General features: G+C 28.6%; 4 protein-coding genes across 4 annotated transcripts in view; 3 read left to right on the forward strand and 1 right to left on the reverse strand.

Moving 5' to 3' along the window:
* Positions 1-1,118, reverse strand: part of LOC106785362 (zinc finger protein 423 homolog) — a 50,431-nt gene extending 49,313 nt beyond the window's left edge. Inside the window, exons 1-2 of the mRNA XM_014745750.1 lie at positions 1,100-1,118; positions 458-664 (exon numbers count right to left, since the gene is read on the reverse strand). Coding sequence (XP_014601236.1) covers positions 458-497 — 40 coding nt within the window. The 5' untranslated portion in view covers positions 498-664; positions 1,100-1,118. The remainder of the gene's footprint in view (positions 1-457; positions 665-1,099) is intronic.
* A 491-nt stretch (positions 1,119-1,609) lies between these two features.
* LOC106785361 (adenomatous polyposis coli homolog) lies at positions 1,610-5,469 on the forward strand. The gene is made up of 8 exons (XM_014745748.1): positions 1,610-2,783; positions 2,863-3,007; positions 3,088-3,248; positions 3,416-4,170; positions 4,266-4,514; positions 4,611-4,721; positions 4,809-4,943; positions 5,028-5,469. Exons 1-8 carry the CDS (start codon positions 1,943-1,945, stop codon positions 5,271-5,273), a joined length of 2,643 nt encoding a protein of 880 aa, XP_014601234.1. The 5' UTR covers positions 1,610-1,942; the 3' UTR covers positions 5,274-5,469.
* Positions 5,470-5,743: 274 nt separating this feature from the next.
* LOC106785287 (protein FAM122A) lies at positions 5,744-8,134 on the forward strand. The gene is made up of 5 exons (XM_014745600.1): positions 5,744-6,396; positions 6,771-6,834; positions 6,956-7,353; positions 7,420-7,557; positions 7,658-8,134. Exons 1-5 carry the CDS (start codon positions 6,287-6,289, stop codon positions 7,881-7,883), a joined length of 936 nt encoding a protein of 311 aa, XP_014601086.1. The 5' UTR covers positions 5,744-6,286; the 3' UTR covers positions 7,884-8,134.
* A 2,057-nt stretch (positions 8,135-10,191) lies between these two features.
* Positions 10,192-12,953, forward strand: LOC106785304 (vesicular integral-membrane protein VIP36). The gene is made up of 8 exons (XM_014745633.1): positions 10,192-10,394; positions 10,485-10,700; positions 10,890-11,005; positions 11,077-11,274; positions 11,355-11,517; positions 11,595-11,761; positions 11,881-11,944; positions 12,028-12,953. Exons 2-8 carry the CDS (start codon positions 10,586-10,588, stop codon positions 12,177-12,179), a joined length of 975 nt encoding a protein of 324 aa, XP_014601119.1. The 5' UTR covers positions 10,192-10,394; positions 10,485-10,585; the 3' UTR covers positions 12,180-12,953.
* The last annotated feature ends 192 nt before the right edge of the window (positions 12,954-13,145 follow it).

Genomic DNA, 13,145 nt, shown 5'->3' on the forward strand with positions numbered 1-13,145 from the left:
TATATAAGAAAAAAGCAAAAAAAGAAAAATACCAAAATTCGTAGCTCTTATCCGTTTCTATAAAATACAAACGAATTCATATAATCCAAATTTTATAAAGTTATTGATTAAATACTGTCCTTCCTCGTTGTTCCTTCTTTCTGTTGGATTTTTTTACAAAATATCCATTGTTTTACTGTACTTTATTATTCCGACATCTTGATACCACCAACATTTAAATATTCTATCAATACATCAGTCTTTCGTAAATCGATCAAATTTTCGATCAACGTATTTTTCTATACACATATACATACATGCATATTCGCACGAAAAGTTTCTTTGTAATAAATATTACCTTGGAATCTAAAAAAAATTCAAAGTGTTAACTTTGAAAATATTAATAAATTTGAAAATGATTTCGAACATCGCAACGATTGAAATAAAAAGAGGCAATATTAGATAGAAAAATATTTACGTTTTAAGGATCGTGGCTTCGCCTGCTTTCTTCTGGACATATCACCAACACGAACACTTTGAAAAATCGTTGAAGAATCAAAGAAAATAAGCTAGTCCATTCTTGCACTTGTCAAAATAAATCTCACTCTCTGAGCTCCTCGTTTGAAGGCATTTCAGGAAGTAACGTGCGATTGTCCAATCGATATTTTCGATATATTTCGGATAACTAAAATGATATATGAAAGTCATTGATTGGTTTGAAGTACTTGATAACTTTAGTCATATTAATACAATTATTTTAATAACCGATATAATTATTATAAATAATTATTGATACCAATAAATGTGAATGAAAATAATACTCGAATTGATTATGTAATTTTTCTCACAAATAGATCTTAATCTTCTTTCTTTCTCTCCATTTTTTTAAATTTGTTCGAATCATTTTGCGTACTTAACCAACAAAATGTAAAATCTAAAATAATACACTCTACGTAATTAAAAAACCTTCGATCACTTTTGATATAATTAATATTTAAAAAAGCTTAATAATTAAACAAACGTAGTATATTAATGAAAATCGTATTCTTAAAAAATGTCAAGGAAGAGAAAGAAATTAAATTACTAACGAAATGATTACACTTATTTAAAATTGTCGTACATTCTAATGAGCAAAGAAGGATAGTGATTGGTCAATAAGTTGAGTAAAAGAATTGCGCGGGAACATATAAACGAGGAAGCCACGTGGTCTCAAGAAGACGAATGAGACATAGCACGTTTTAACTATTTACTAACACACTCGTGAATCCGAACGACCGTCGACAGACGCGCTTGAAAGACGCACGACGAATGATGAGCTTCATCGGGACTCCTTACCGCCTATGTTCGGAGAACCACTGTTCAATTGATCGCGCAAGCGTCATTGCTTCTCGTCTGTTTTCATCTAACGATAATTATGTTTTTCTCCTTACCTTCAAATAATTATTTCTATTATCTTCTTTTAAACAAAATAATATAAAGAAAACAACCAATTAGATGTAAATTATTTGTAATTAATCCAAATAACAATGAAACAAAAAGTGACCCATAAATAACCCTATATCATAATCATCTTACCAGTATTAAAGATTAGATCGAAAAACAATAGAAATCATTTCTTTTAAGTATTAATTTATTCGTTTAAAGCCAATATTACAGTTATAAATCAAGGTGGAATATATCTTTTTTGCAGTACGGGACTTAGCTACCAGGTAGCGCGCGTAATGACATTAGTGCACCAACCACTGCACATGTAAATGCATGTGCATTTCATCCTTTTAATGACATGGTAAATGAACTTGTAATTAATCGTTAAACAGGTGTTGCCACTAGAATGATATTAGATAATAGAGTGATATTAGATTATTGTATTTAATCTAAGGTAATATCTGTGCTTTTATTGATTTACATAGTTTTTAATAGTTTTTTCAAACGTATCTAAATTACTTTAAAATTGAGGTGTAATATGGATGAAAATGCAACAGAAACTTACGACGATGATATACGGGATCAACCAGTGGATTACAGTAAAAAATATGTTGAAAGAAATAGATTAAAGCAAAATCATCTTTTGAACGACATAGACAAAGATCAATCTGCAAATGAGGATATTAAAGAATGCGAATCTGAAACAGCATTATATGGAGATTATGCAGAAACAGATCTTGATCAACCAACAGACTATAGTTTAAGATACGCAGAAAATGATACAGATGAAGACGAAAAACCAACTACGGAATATTTTTCTGGGAGCGTGCAAGAAGATACTATTAAAACGTATTGTACAGAAGGTACTCCTTATGAAACACCTTTTAATTTTTCCACTGCAACATCTATGTCTGATTTAAGAGTAGAAGATACAAAAGATAATGATCATGCTAAAAAAACACAGAAAAGAGGACTTGCTGTTAAAGATAAGAAAAGTACATCTTTCGAAGAAAAAAGATCTGAAGAATGTTGTGTGCAACAACGTTTGATGTCAGAAAAAGCGGAAAGACAAAAACATATTATTAGTATAAGTACGGATAATATAATTCCTGAAAAGCCAATTAATTTTTATAAAGAAGAAGAATCTAGTAGTTCTTCCTGCGTTAATTCACTCAGTTCTTTTAACAGCGAAATAGCACAATGCAATAATGTATCAGAGATAATATCAAAAGCAAGTTTAGAAAATTCCATCATTAAATCAGAACCAGAAGCAAATAATTCTAACGTAGAAGAATTAAATACCAATAAATTAATCTCTACTTCAATAGACAATAGTCCTGTTGAAATTAAAAATAATTCACGTATCGTCGATAAGGAAGGTATATTTTTTAAATTTATGTAAAGGAAAAAAAGATTGTTTAGTTTTTCTTTAATATTAATTCTTGATGTTCTTTTAAGGAAAAATGGTAACATTCAGTGGACAAGATTTTTATGCTGAACAAACACCTCTAATGTTTTCACGTTGTAGTTCTCTTGGTTCTTTGAGTGGCTTCGAACAGCATTCTATACATGATGACCGTAGCTCCATTGTTAGTGATTTTAGGTACATCCTACATGATCTTTGCATGATAAAATTTATATATGTTTATATTATTTCTAGTATTTAATGTATTTCTCATTTAGTCGTAGAACAAGCGGAGTCGTTTCACCAAGCGAATTGCCAGATTCTCCTACTCAAACCGTACCACCTAGCCCTCGAATACAAAATATAAAATCTACAGATTTTATGAATAAAATGCAAGAAGAAGAAGAAGAAGAAGTAAAACCATCACATTCTCATTTAAGTATGCAATGATATTCAATATACTATTTGGGTATATATTTTAACAAAAACATTAATATATATATACATACTAACAATTATGACTCATTAGCAAAACTACTCAAATTTCCTATTTTTCTATTTCTATATAAATATTAATACAATATATTAAGGATTGATTTGTTCCAGTGTTTCCAAAACATACTGTCAAAAGGACTAGTGTTTTTGAAGACGATATTGCTACTTTTAAAGAAGAATCAACACCAATAGAATTTTCTACCACTACAAGCTTGAGTTCTTTAACTATTGACGATGAAGTGAAAAGTTCTGATTATCCTAAAAGTGAAGATAAATTGGAGGAAATATCAGAACCGGTTCATCAAAATATCGAAAAAGATACATCCTTTGTAAAAGTAAATATTCTTGAAGTTGAAAAACAACCAGAACAAATAAGCGATGGTGACGAAGATGATGAAGATATGCTAGCTGCTTGTATTAGTATGGGAATACAAAATAATAGATATAGACAGTCTTCAAAAACAGAAAGTATTCCAAAACCTACACATTCTAAATCAACAAGCGTCTTAATGCCATGCGATAAAAAGTCACCACTAAACAGATCGCATGCTTGCATTTCCATTTCCTCCGGGGAATCACCAGCTGTTTCGAAAATTTGTAAATCACCAATGGAAATCGTTGTTGTCCCAGATACAGTACATGTTTATTGTACAGAAGATACACCAGCAGGTATCTCTCCAGTTGGTTCTCAATCAAATCTTTCTGTCTTATCTATGCCAAGTGTTCCAGAAGATATAGAAAAAATTGAACCAATTAAATCTTCAGAACTTGAATGTCACAGAAATGATCTTTCAGATGAAAGTTATAACCTTTCTGATGAAGATGAAAAAATTCTTGATGAATGCATTCAATCAGGAATACCAAAAGTATTTATGTTATTTTTTATAATACTTTTGAAAATGCCCCCAATATAGTCGATGTTTATTTGTTGTGTTATTTATATAATTTTTCTCGCTTATAGGTGAGACAAATTACCCCACCTCCGACGAAAAGTATACCTTGTAAAAAAAACCTTAAAACCCTACCACCAAAATTTAATTCATGTGGAACACCTTTGTCGTCTCCTGTTGAATCGACTTCCAATAAAAATCCTACAATAAATAAACCTCTACGCCATATATCGACGGAAAATGAAAAGGAATTTTCAGACGATAGTCCCAATCAATCGGATGACGAAGCTATTTTAATAGAATGTATACAATCTGCAAAGGTATTTTCTTCATTATGCTTCGACAAAAATTACTAATTTATTTATATATTACTTAACTACTAATATATTTATTATATTTTTTATATTTTTTTTTAGGCTCGTTTAAGGTGCTCACCATTGTCATTATTAAAAGGAACTAGTTGTAAGACATCAAAACATAGAACTCAATGTCCAGTCTCTTTACCTGCAAGACTTCAAGCAGAAAAAGTAAGACTTGCATATCATTAGAATATCCCTGCTACTTGCATACCGTTAGCATATCCTTGTTACTTGCATATTATTTTACTTTTTTAGATAATGCGAGAACAAAATACTACTCAGTGTGGCTCAGCAAGCGTATTTTATCCTACAGAAGAAAGTTACAGTCCTTCAGAAGAAGAAGAAGAAGACATTATTTTAGCTCAATGTATTCAATCTGGCATGCCAAAAGTAAATGCCTTCTCTCTCTCTTTTTCTATTATAGATAATATATTAAATAATATTACTTATTTATATTTTTGTGCTGTTTTGTAGGTGTTAAATGTTACAACAACAAAAATTCAAAAACAAGCTACAACGAAGAAACGAGAAGAGTATTCAAGATCAATCGGATCGTCTGGTAGTTCCACCACTTATCTTCTAAATAATACTTATCCAATTAATGCCTTGTATGCACAGCTGCCTTATAAAAACGTAGAAAACAGCGTTTCCCATTACATCGTTGGAAATTCATCTTGCAGTTACAATAATTTTCCAACGAAAGCATCTAGCAGTAGCTAAGAATATACATTATTTATATATTAGTAAAATAATATCATCTGTTTTACATTAATAGTAATTAGAAATTCTGAAACATAAATATAACTGCCAACAAATTAGTTAAACTAGGGTTAAGATTCATTCAATATTAAAGACTGAATACATACATTTTACAACGATTAAAAACAATGAACATGTTAACTACAACGTGGTATAAATTTTATTTCTTATATTCATGCATACCTACTACATCCGAATTTCTTTGTCTAACAATAAGAGAAATATTAAAATTTGACAAGTTCTCTTTTGAATAATAAATTTTGGGGATGCACCTTATTTAATCAAATTATAGTTTTTCTAAAAGTCAGGAGATTCGTCGTTCTCTACTTAACCTTTATTGCCATTGGCTCCAAAGTATTTGCATCCCTGTTGGTTAAACAGTTGGCACTACCTGGCACAATTATGTTTAAGTTGGACATGCTAATAAAAATCACTGCAAGCAAATAGCCACGCTCATTCCAGTGTCTACTGAGTGCGGAGAAGGGTTTACCCGGTATTATTGTATCTTCTATTAATCGAGCAAAAGCTCATAGTAATCTTTGTGGTAAAAGAACAAGTAGAAAATTCAGTTTTTCTTTCGATGATTAAGATTTGATATAGACACTTGTAGTTACTTAGTATATTCTATATTTTGTCTCCTTCTTCTTTATTAAAATGAATTGGAATTGATTGAAAAAAATCTCGACGTAAGTGTGTAAAATCAAAAGGATCAGGCAACAACTTGAAAGAAGAATTTGCCTTACTTTCCATACGGAATTGTAAAAACACGTGTTACGTTATACATTATTTGTCATACGTTCATCTTTTTACCAAACAATCTATGAGCCGTCCATAGAAAAACTTGAGCAACATCTCTTATATTTATTAACGATATCAGGATAAAAGACGTAACCCTAGACGAATTTCAATGTGTCTCTCTTTAGTGGATATTTCTCGCGGAGGAACATATAGGTTTACAGAGACTTTTGACAATCATGGATGTTGATTGTCCGATAGTCGGTTTAAAACGATCAAGCAGTGCGCCTATGATTAATGAGATCAGTGCCACAATGTCTGTTACCTCACCCTCTACTTCTGCACCAAGGTATGCACAATCGATTATTATTTAAACACCTTTATGTAAAGATATTTTTGGCGATTATTTGTATTCCCATTGTTAAACAAATCATTAGATCATTTCTTCTATAAATATCTTTGACAATTGACAATTGACAATTTCAATGATTTTTTCTTCTATCATTAACTGATATGAGTGGAAATATAGATCTCTTTGACCACTCAAATTTATATTTTATTAAGTTTTAATAGACTCTCTCGCGAATCTCTCTTTTATTTTTTACGTACAAGTTTGAAAATGATACTATGATTGTAAAAAATATAAGAGAATTACTTAATTATTTATTAATTATACATCGGAAAATTGTTATTTAATTGTGGACTGTTTTTTATTATTTTCAGAAATGCTGTATCAACATTTAATGTATTTGCCAATTCACCTCGTATGAGACGATTCAGCGCCAGTGTAAAACTCATTTTTTTATATTTAACTTTATAAACTATACTATGATAACGTCAATATTAATTATCTCTTCTTTCCAAGTTTAAATATTTATATTTTATTATTATATATTTCTATATTATAGAGTCCATGTAGTATACCACGCTTAACGCCAAGAGTTAGCCAATTAAGACAAGAAGAATGTATAGACGTTGCTGGTCGCGAAGCCGCACACGAAAAAGAAATTCACAGTGCGATGCAAATATCTCAGTCATGGGAAGATCTTACCCTAGAAGCAGAAGGCTTATCATTTAAGGATTCAGAATCTCCTTCCCATCTTAATAGAACCGAGCGACAAATAACAAAAAAGATATTAGATCCTCTCGGTTTAAATTTATCTGTAAATAGTCCACTATTGTGTTCATCTCCATCGCCTACAAGATCAGGATTAAATCAACGACAATGTTATTCTCCTGGTATTCACATGGCTACTTGGAAAAATAATTTATCACCTAGTCCAACAAGAAAAGCATTTGCTACAAGGTAAATATTAATTTAATAAGCAAGTAAAATTAATCATTGAGTATTTGATATATTTATTTTCTATAGGCGTAGCCTAAGTCCGATAAGGCCAAGTTGTTTAGGACCTGTTAAACGAAAATTTGAATTAGAAGATACTGGTGTAGATCATCATTCGTATCCTCCTGCTAAACGTACATCGGCTTCTTTAGCACAAAATTCATTTAGGTAATATTCATAAATTATTTCTATCTTTTTCTTATAACAATATTTTTGTAATTAAACTTTCATAATTAACTCATACATATATGTTATTTATTATACGCAGGTTAGATACAATATCCAGTCCATTATCTGGAACCATTAGTTCCGTTGGAACTCCTGAATCGTTATCTAGTGCAGATTCACCAAGTTTTTCTTTTCAACCGATGGATAGTCCTTCGCCAGTTTGTGTTGGTTCTAATAGCGATGATATATTGAATGAAATAAACATGCAAGCCGAAACTATAGACCAAATTGAGACAGATAAAATTAGTCAAGGTAACGAGAGATGAATATAAACAGCTAAAAACTGACAGCTCACAATGTGTCATATTATCTCTTATTCTATGATGTAATATCGACTTAAAATAGTTGTATTAATAATACTTGCATTATCATAATCAAAGGGAATTTCGTGCTGATTCTCATATATTAAAATTCTAGCAGCTACAGATAAGAGTACCTGCTTTAACTATTTTTCTGTAAATATGAAGTAACTAAAATTATTCTAAACACACGATTAAAGTAATGAAAAAGAACATAATTGAATGATTAGTATAAATATGAATTGAAATGTTTTCAATGTTTTTTAATTTTAGTACAATATATCCAAGTATATTTTACAATTAGTGAAAAAGATTTCTTCATATTTTTGAAAATCATTGTTTTACAAGTGTAATATGACAATAGGTATATAAATATTTAGTGTTATTTATGGTATCGTTTTTTGTCTATGAATTACATACGTGCCACTTTATTAGCTATGATATCCAAATATTAACTTGTATTAATATTTCTGATCCTCTTACGAACCATTATTAACAGCGTATAATTGCTGAATTATTTTAATCCTGTTAATTATCTATTCAGTAATATCTACAATTGGTTCGTTTGCAATATTGAAATGACATTAATTGCACAGATTGTTTTATCTTTGTTTTTAAATTTGAATTGTTAGTCTTGTTGCCATGTTATGAGCCAAATTTTAATAGACTTACATTAGCTATGATAATGCCATTGTGGTTAGTTAGTCAAGATGAAATAGCTCCATTTATAATTGTAAATGCATGGAATGTTTCAGAAACAATGCACTTCCATGATAAAACTGGATTTCGTTTAAACTAAATTAACATAAGAGAAATTGAAATGAAAATGTGTTAAAATATACGATTTAACATTAGTTTATTTTTCATGACATAATACGAACAGTCTTTATAAGCAAGCAAATGCAATATCTAATAACATTGATATCTTGAAAAATTTTCAACAAATTATGCATAGATTTTCTGAGTAAATTTTCTTGCATTCCCTCTATCCATTGTTATATATCAGTTATAAAAAACTCAGATATTGACAGCGAGAAAAGCAACATTTTTAAAAGGTGTCCTTTTAAAACTCACACCAAAGTTTTAGTTAGGATTCAACTTTGTCACATAAAATAGTTTTAGTTTTGCTTATATTATATATCAAATAAAATCTGCAAACACTAGCTTTTTAATTATTATAATACTTTTTTCAAAGTAAACTATATACATAATGTAATTATAAATAATTTGTACCATATTGTTAAATATTTATATTTCAATAGTTCTTAGAAATACATGCTTTGATTATAATAAGCAACATATGTTTTTCGTCTTCTGAATTAAAGTTGGAAGCCTACGTTATTGTAATAAATTAATAATATTATTATTGTAAAATTATTATTATATATTTTTTGATCTAAGCCAAGCTACGAAGAGAGAAGAAGTATTATTAATCATGTTATATCAAATATATTTTTAACATCTTTCCAAAATAAAACAACTTGCATTGATGATCTAATAATGCCTTGTAAATAATATGTATGTTGTTAGCTCAAATATTAAAAGATCATTATTATTAGAAATAAAAATCCTATAAAAGAAAATTCATCAATGCAGTTGTTTGGTAGACAGATCAATCTTGTATATTCCCGAAGTTAAAATGAACGCGTCTCAGAAGATACATATGCTTCCTAAGTTTAAGACTGAAATAAATGTTTTATAAGGCACTTTTTTATAAATCAAAATGGCCTTTATCTAATTGAAATATCATGTGTAAATAAAACACTACTTTCTCAATCAAATTCTTTAAAATTGACTAAGTTTCAAATAAATATATATTCATTTATTATATATTAATGCACATACCAAGTTTTGTATTAACCCTTTGGTGCATGCAGTTATTAGGTGAAATAATTATTGTACAATTGACTAAACATATTAATGTTTCCTACATATATGATAGGATTAAATAATATATTAATTATGTCGGATATTTTACTAAAAGTATATATCTACTTATATTTAAAATATATATGCTTTAAGTACTGCTATAAAATAATAGCGTCGATTTTCTGTAAAAATAATTGCTTCCGGAAATACTGTTTTTCGATAATAGTTGGTGCGTAAAAATAAAGCTTTTTTAAAAATTCTATAAGTAGGATAAAACGTTTGAACCTTCATCTTTCAAATGATACCTTTGTCATCAAAATCGATTAAAAATTGGCGCTTAAATTTATAAGTTCGATGCGACAGAAGTGACGCCAGTGGCAAACAAATCTATTACAATATCTCTTTCTTGTTAGTATGACAAATGCAGCGATACGTAGTGATTTTCGAGGATTTTTAAATTAAATTTTGAATTAATTCAATTTCATTAAATCACATAATAAAATGTAGTGTATAAATTTTTGAAAATTGTTATTTATCATTAATAATATAATCGAATTTCAAAGTGATCTATACCAATCTAGCAATAATTTTTGCAATAATAAAAAACTGGTATGTCACTCTATATTTATCCTTATCTATTTCTAAATTTGCAAGTTGTCTTTTTCCTTTAAGATTTATATTTTTTATTTACATTTGCAGTAATTCTTGCGAATATCTATTATCATAACAAAAACAAAAAAGAAATTGTTATAAACCATTCTAATAAATACACAGTAATAGTAATAATTGAATTTAAAAGAATGTACGTAACTTTAATTTACTTCTTCGTCGTGAGCATCCTACAATCAGTCAACGCAGAATGGAATACAAAGGATTATATGAAACGAGAACATTCTTTAATACGGCCTTATCAAGGTTTGTTAATTGATTTTTTTAATATCCATAGCATAGTAATTATCCATCAAATTTTGGTACGCTGTCATTTATATATCATGCATTGTTTTTTTCATTAAAACAATATTTATAGGTTATGATATTAATAAGTACAAAAATATATAGTTAGAAATCAAGTGTAAGAATTATCTGACAATTAATATTTTCTAGGTTCTGGCATGACTATTCCTTATTGGGATTTTATGGGTAGTACGATGGTTACAAATAACTATATAAGATTGACATCAGATTTACAAAGTAAACAAGGAGCTATATGGAACTCTGCAGTAAGAAAATATTTTCATATTATTTCTTTTATTTTAAATCTACGTTTATTATTTTTGTGATTGTTTTATAGCCATGCTATGTTAGAAACTGGGAACTCCAAGTACATTTTAAGGTGCATGGAAAAGAAAAAGACTTATTTGGAGATGGTTTTGCAATTTGGTACGCTAAACAACGCATGAAACATGGTCCAGTTTTTGGAAATATGGATTACTTTCAAGGGTTAGCAATAATACTCGATACCTACAGTAATCACAACGGTCCTCACAATGTAAGTCTACAGAATTTTAATCATTCAATTATAATCAATCATTATGTTCATTATAAGATTAATGTATTTTGTATTTTTAGCATCAACATCCTTATATTTCAGCAATGGTAAATAATGGGTCCTTGCATTATGATCATGATCGTGATGGAACGCATACGCAACTTGCAGGGTGCGAAGCAAAATTTAGGAATCTTGATTATGACACGCATATAGCAATTAGATACGAGAAAGATACTTTAACCGGTAAATCATAATTATAGGTTTATACAATTAAATAGCAATTAATAGAAATTTTAAATTGTTATCTTTTTATAATACAGTTTCTACGGATATTGCAAATAAAGCGGCTTGGAAAGAATGTTTTTCTGTGAAGGGTATTAAATTACCAACGGGTTATTACTTTGGTATATCTGCAACAACAGGAGATTTAAGCGACAACCACGACATTTTATCAATTCGTCTATTCGAATTAGATTTGCCAGATGATGTAAGTAAATTTTTCTATACGTATTACTAGGTATTATTAGAAATATGCGTATAAAAGGTTTGGACATCTGCTAAAGTTTCGAAACTATTATAACGAAAAGAAATATTCTATTTATACAGCCGAAAGATAACGAGGATAGATCTGCTATCTTACCATCTGCAGCTTTCTTTGAATCGCCACGTGGTAAGATATCTGTGGATATTCAAAAATTGGTTAGAAACCAAATCTAATTTATGTATGTAAATATAAGATAACTTTATTTGCAGAACGTGTGGATGATCCAAAACAAACTCCTGTAAGTGGTATTAAAATGTTCCTCATAATGCTTGTAGGAGCATTAATATTCATTGCTTGCGTTGTGATAGCGATCATGTTATATCAAAAACATCAGGAAAATTCTCGAAAGCGTTTTTATTGATTGATTTATTTTATGGATATTGTAATTTACCAACTAATTCATTTGGAATTCTTTTACTCAGGATTTTTCCTGTAACAGGAATATTTGTAGTGTAATATTTAAAGTATTTGTAAGACTGGTCGTGATAAAAATTGAGTCGAACACGATTAATAATATATAGTGCAATTTTTCTCAGAAAAAAGACTTTTAAATAAAGAATCACACATATGTCAGAGTGACAAAAAAAGTGAAATGATCGCATATGTAAATGATATAAACATTGTAATTGTGAATGTGTTAAGCTATACGGTAATTATGCTGGACCTAAGTACTATTATTATATGTAAAGTATTAACAAGTTAATCAGTGTATATATAAGTTGAATTTAATAAGTAAATATTAGATAAATAATAGATCAGAAAAAAAAAATATATATATATATATTACTCTTAAACTGCCTGAATAAAATATATACGCTCGAATAGGTAGTAGGATGCAAGAAATTGTACATTTTGGGTTAATAATGTACGTAAGTGATCACTTAAATTTCTAAAGAAATTTTTTTTTATTCAATCATAACAATAAAAACTATTATATTTTTAAATTACATTTGAATAGAATTGCACTGATTGACTTTGATAATCTTTATATATTACGAAATTACTTGGATATCATTATTTGTAAGTACATATAATGATTTTATCAGATTAATAAGAATACATTCATTTTCACGAGAGTATATCCTAAGAAAATGTGTGTATTACAAATATTATTAGAATATAAAATTCTTTCAAACATATGAAGTATCCATATTCTGGAGTATTCTTGCAAAATAATAAGTGAATAGTTTATTATGTTATTTTTGGTAAATTATTTTTTGGTAATTATTTTTAAATTATTTTGGGTAAATAATGACGTATTTTATATATTTAATATTCAGTTGAAATTTATAATTTTCTTGATTTTAAATTATGTTATTTGTTTGTT

The sequence above is a fragment of the Polistes canadensis genome, unplaced genomic scaffold, assembly GCF_001313835.1.
Source record: "Polistes canadensis isolate GaletaPanama2010 unplaced genomic scaffold, ASM131383v1 scaffold_48, whole genome shotgun sequence".
In the NCBI taxonomy this organism is placed as follows: Eukaryota; Metazoa; Arthropoda; class Insecta; order Hymenoptera; family Vespidae; genus Polistes; species Polistes canadensis.

Bases quoted from the DNA above. Each gene is read 5' to 3' on its own strand.
- LOC106785361 (XM_014745748.1), top strand. From the start codon at position 1,943: ATGGATGAAAATGCAACAGAAACTTACGACGATGATATACGGGATCAA. The intron at 2,784-2,862 runs GTATATTTTTTA...TGTTCTTTTAAG, and splicing joins ACGTATCGTCGATAAGGAAG to GAAAAATGGTAACATTCAGT. The intron at 3,249-3,415 runs GTATGCAATGAT...GATTTGTTCCAG, and splicing joins ACCATCACATTCTCATTTAA to TGTTTCCAAAACATACTGTC.
- LOC106785287 (XM_014745600.1), top strand. From the start codon at position 6,287: ATGGATGTTGATTGTCCGATAGTCGGTTTAAAACGATCAAGCAGTGCG. The intron at 6,397-6,770 runs GTATGCACAATC...TATTATTTTCAG, and splicing joins CCCTCTACTTCTGCACCAAG to AAATGCTGTATCAACATTTA. The intron at 7,558-7,657 runs GTAATATTCATA...TATTATACGCAG, and splicing joins TTAGCACAAAATTCATTTAG to GTTAGATACAATATCCAGTC.
- LOC106785304 (XM_014745633.1), top strand. From the start codon at position 10,586: ATGTACGTAACTTTAATTTACTTCTTCGTCGTGAGCATCCTACAATCA. The intron at 11,518-11,594 runs GTAAATCATAAT...TTTATAATACAG, and splicing joins CGAGAAAGATACTTTAACCG to TTTCTACGGATATTGCAAAT. The intron at 11,762-11,880 runs GTAAGTAAATTT...CTATTTATACAG, and splicing joins AATTAGATTTGCCAGATGAT to CCGAAAGATAACGAGGATAG.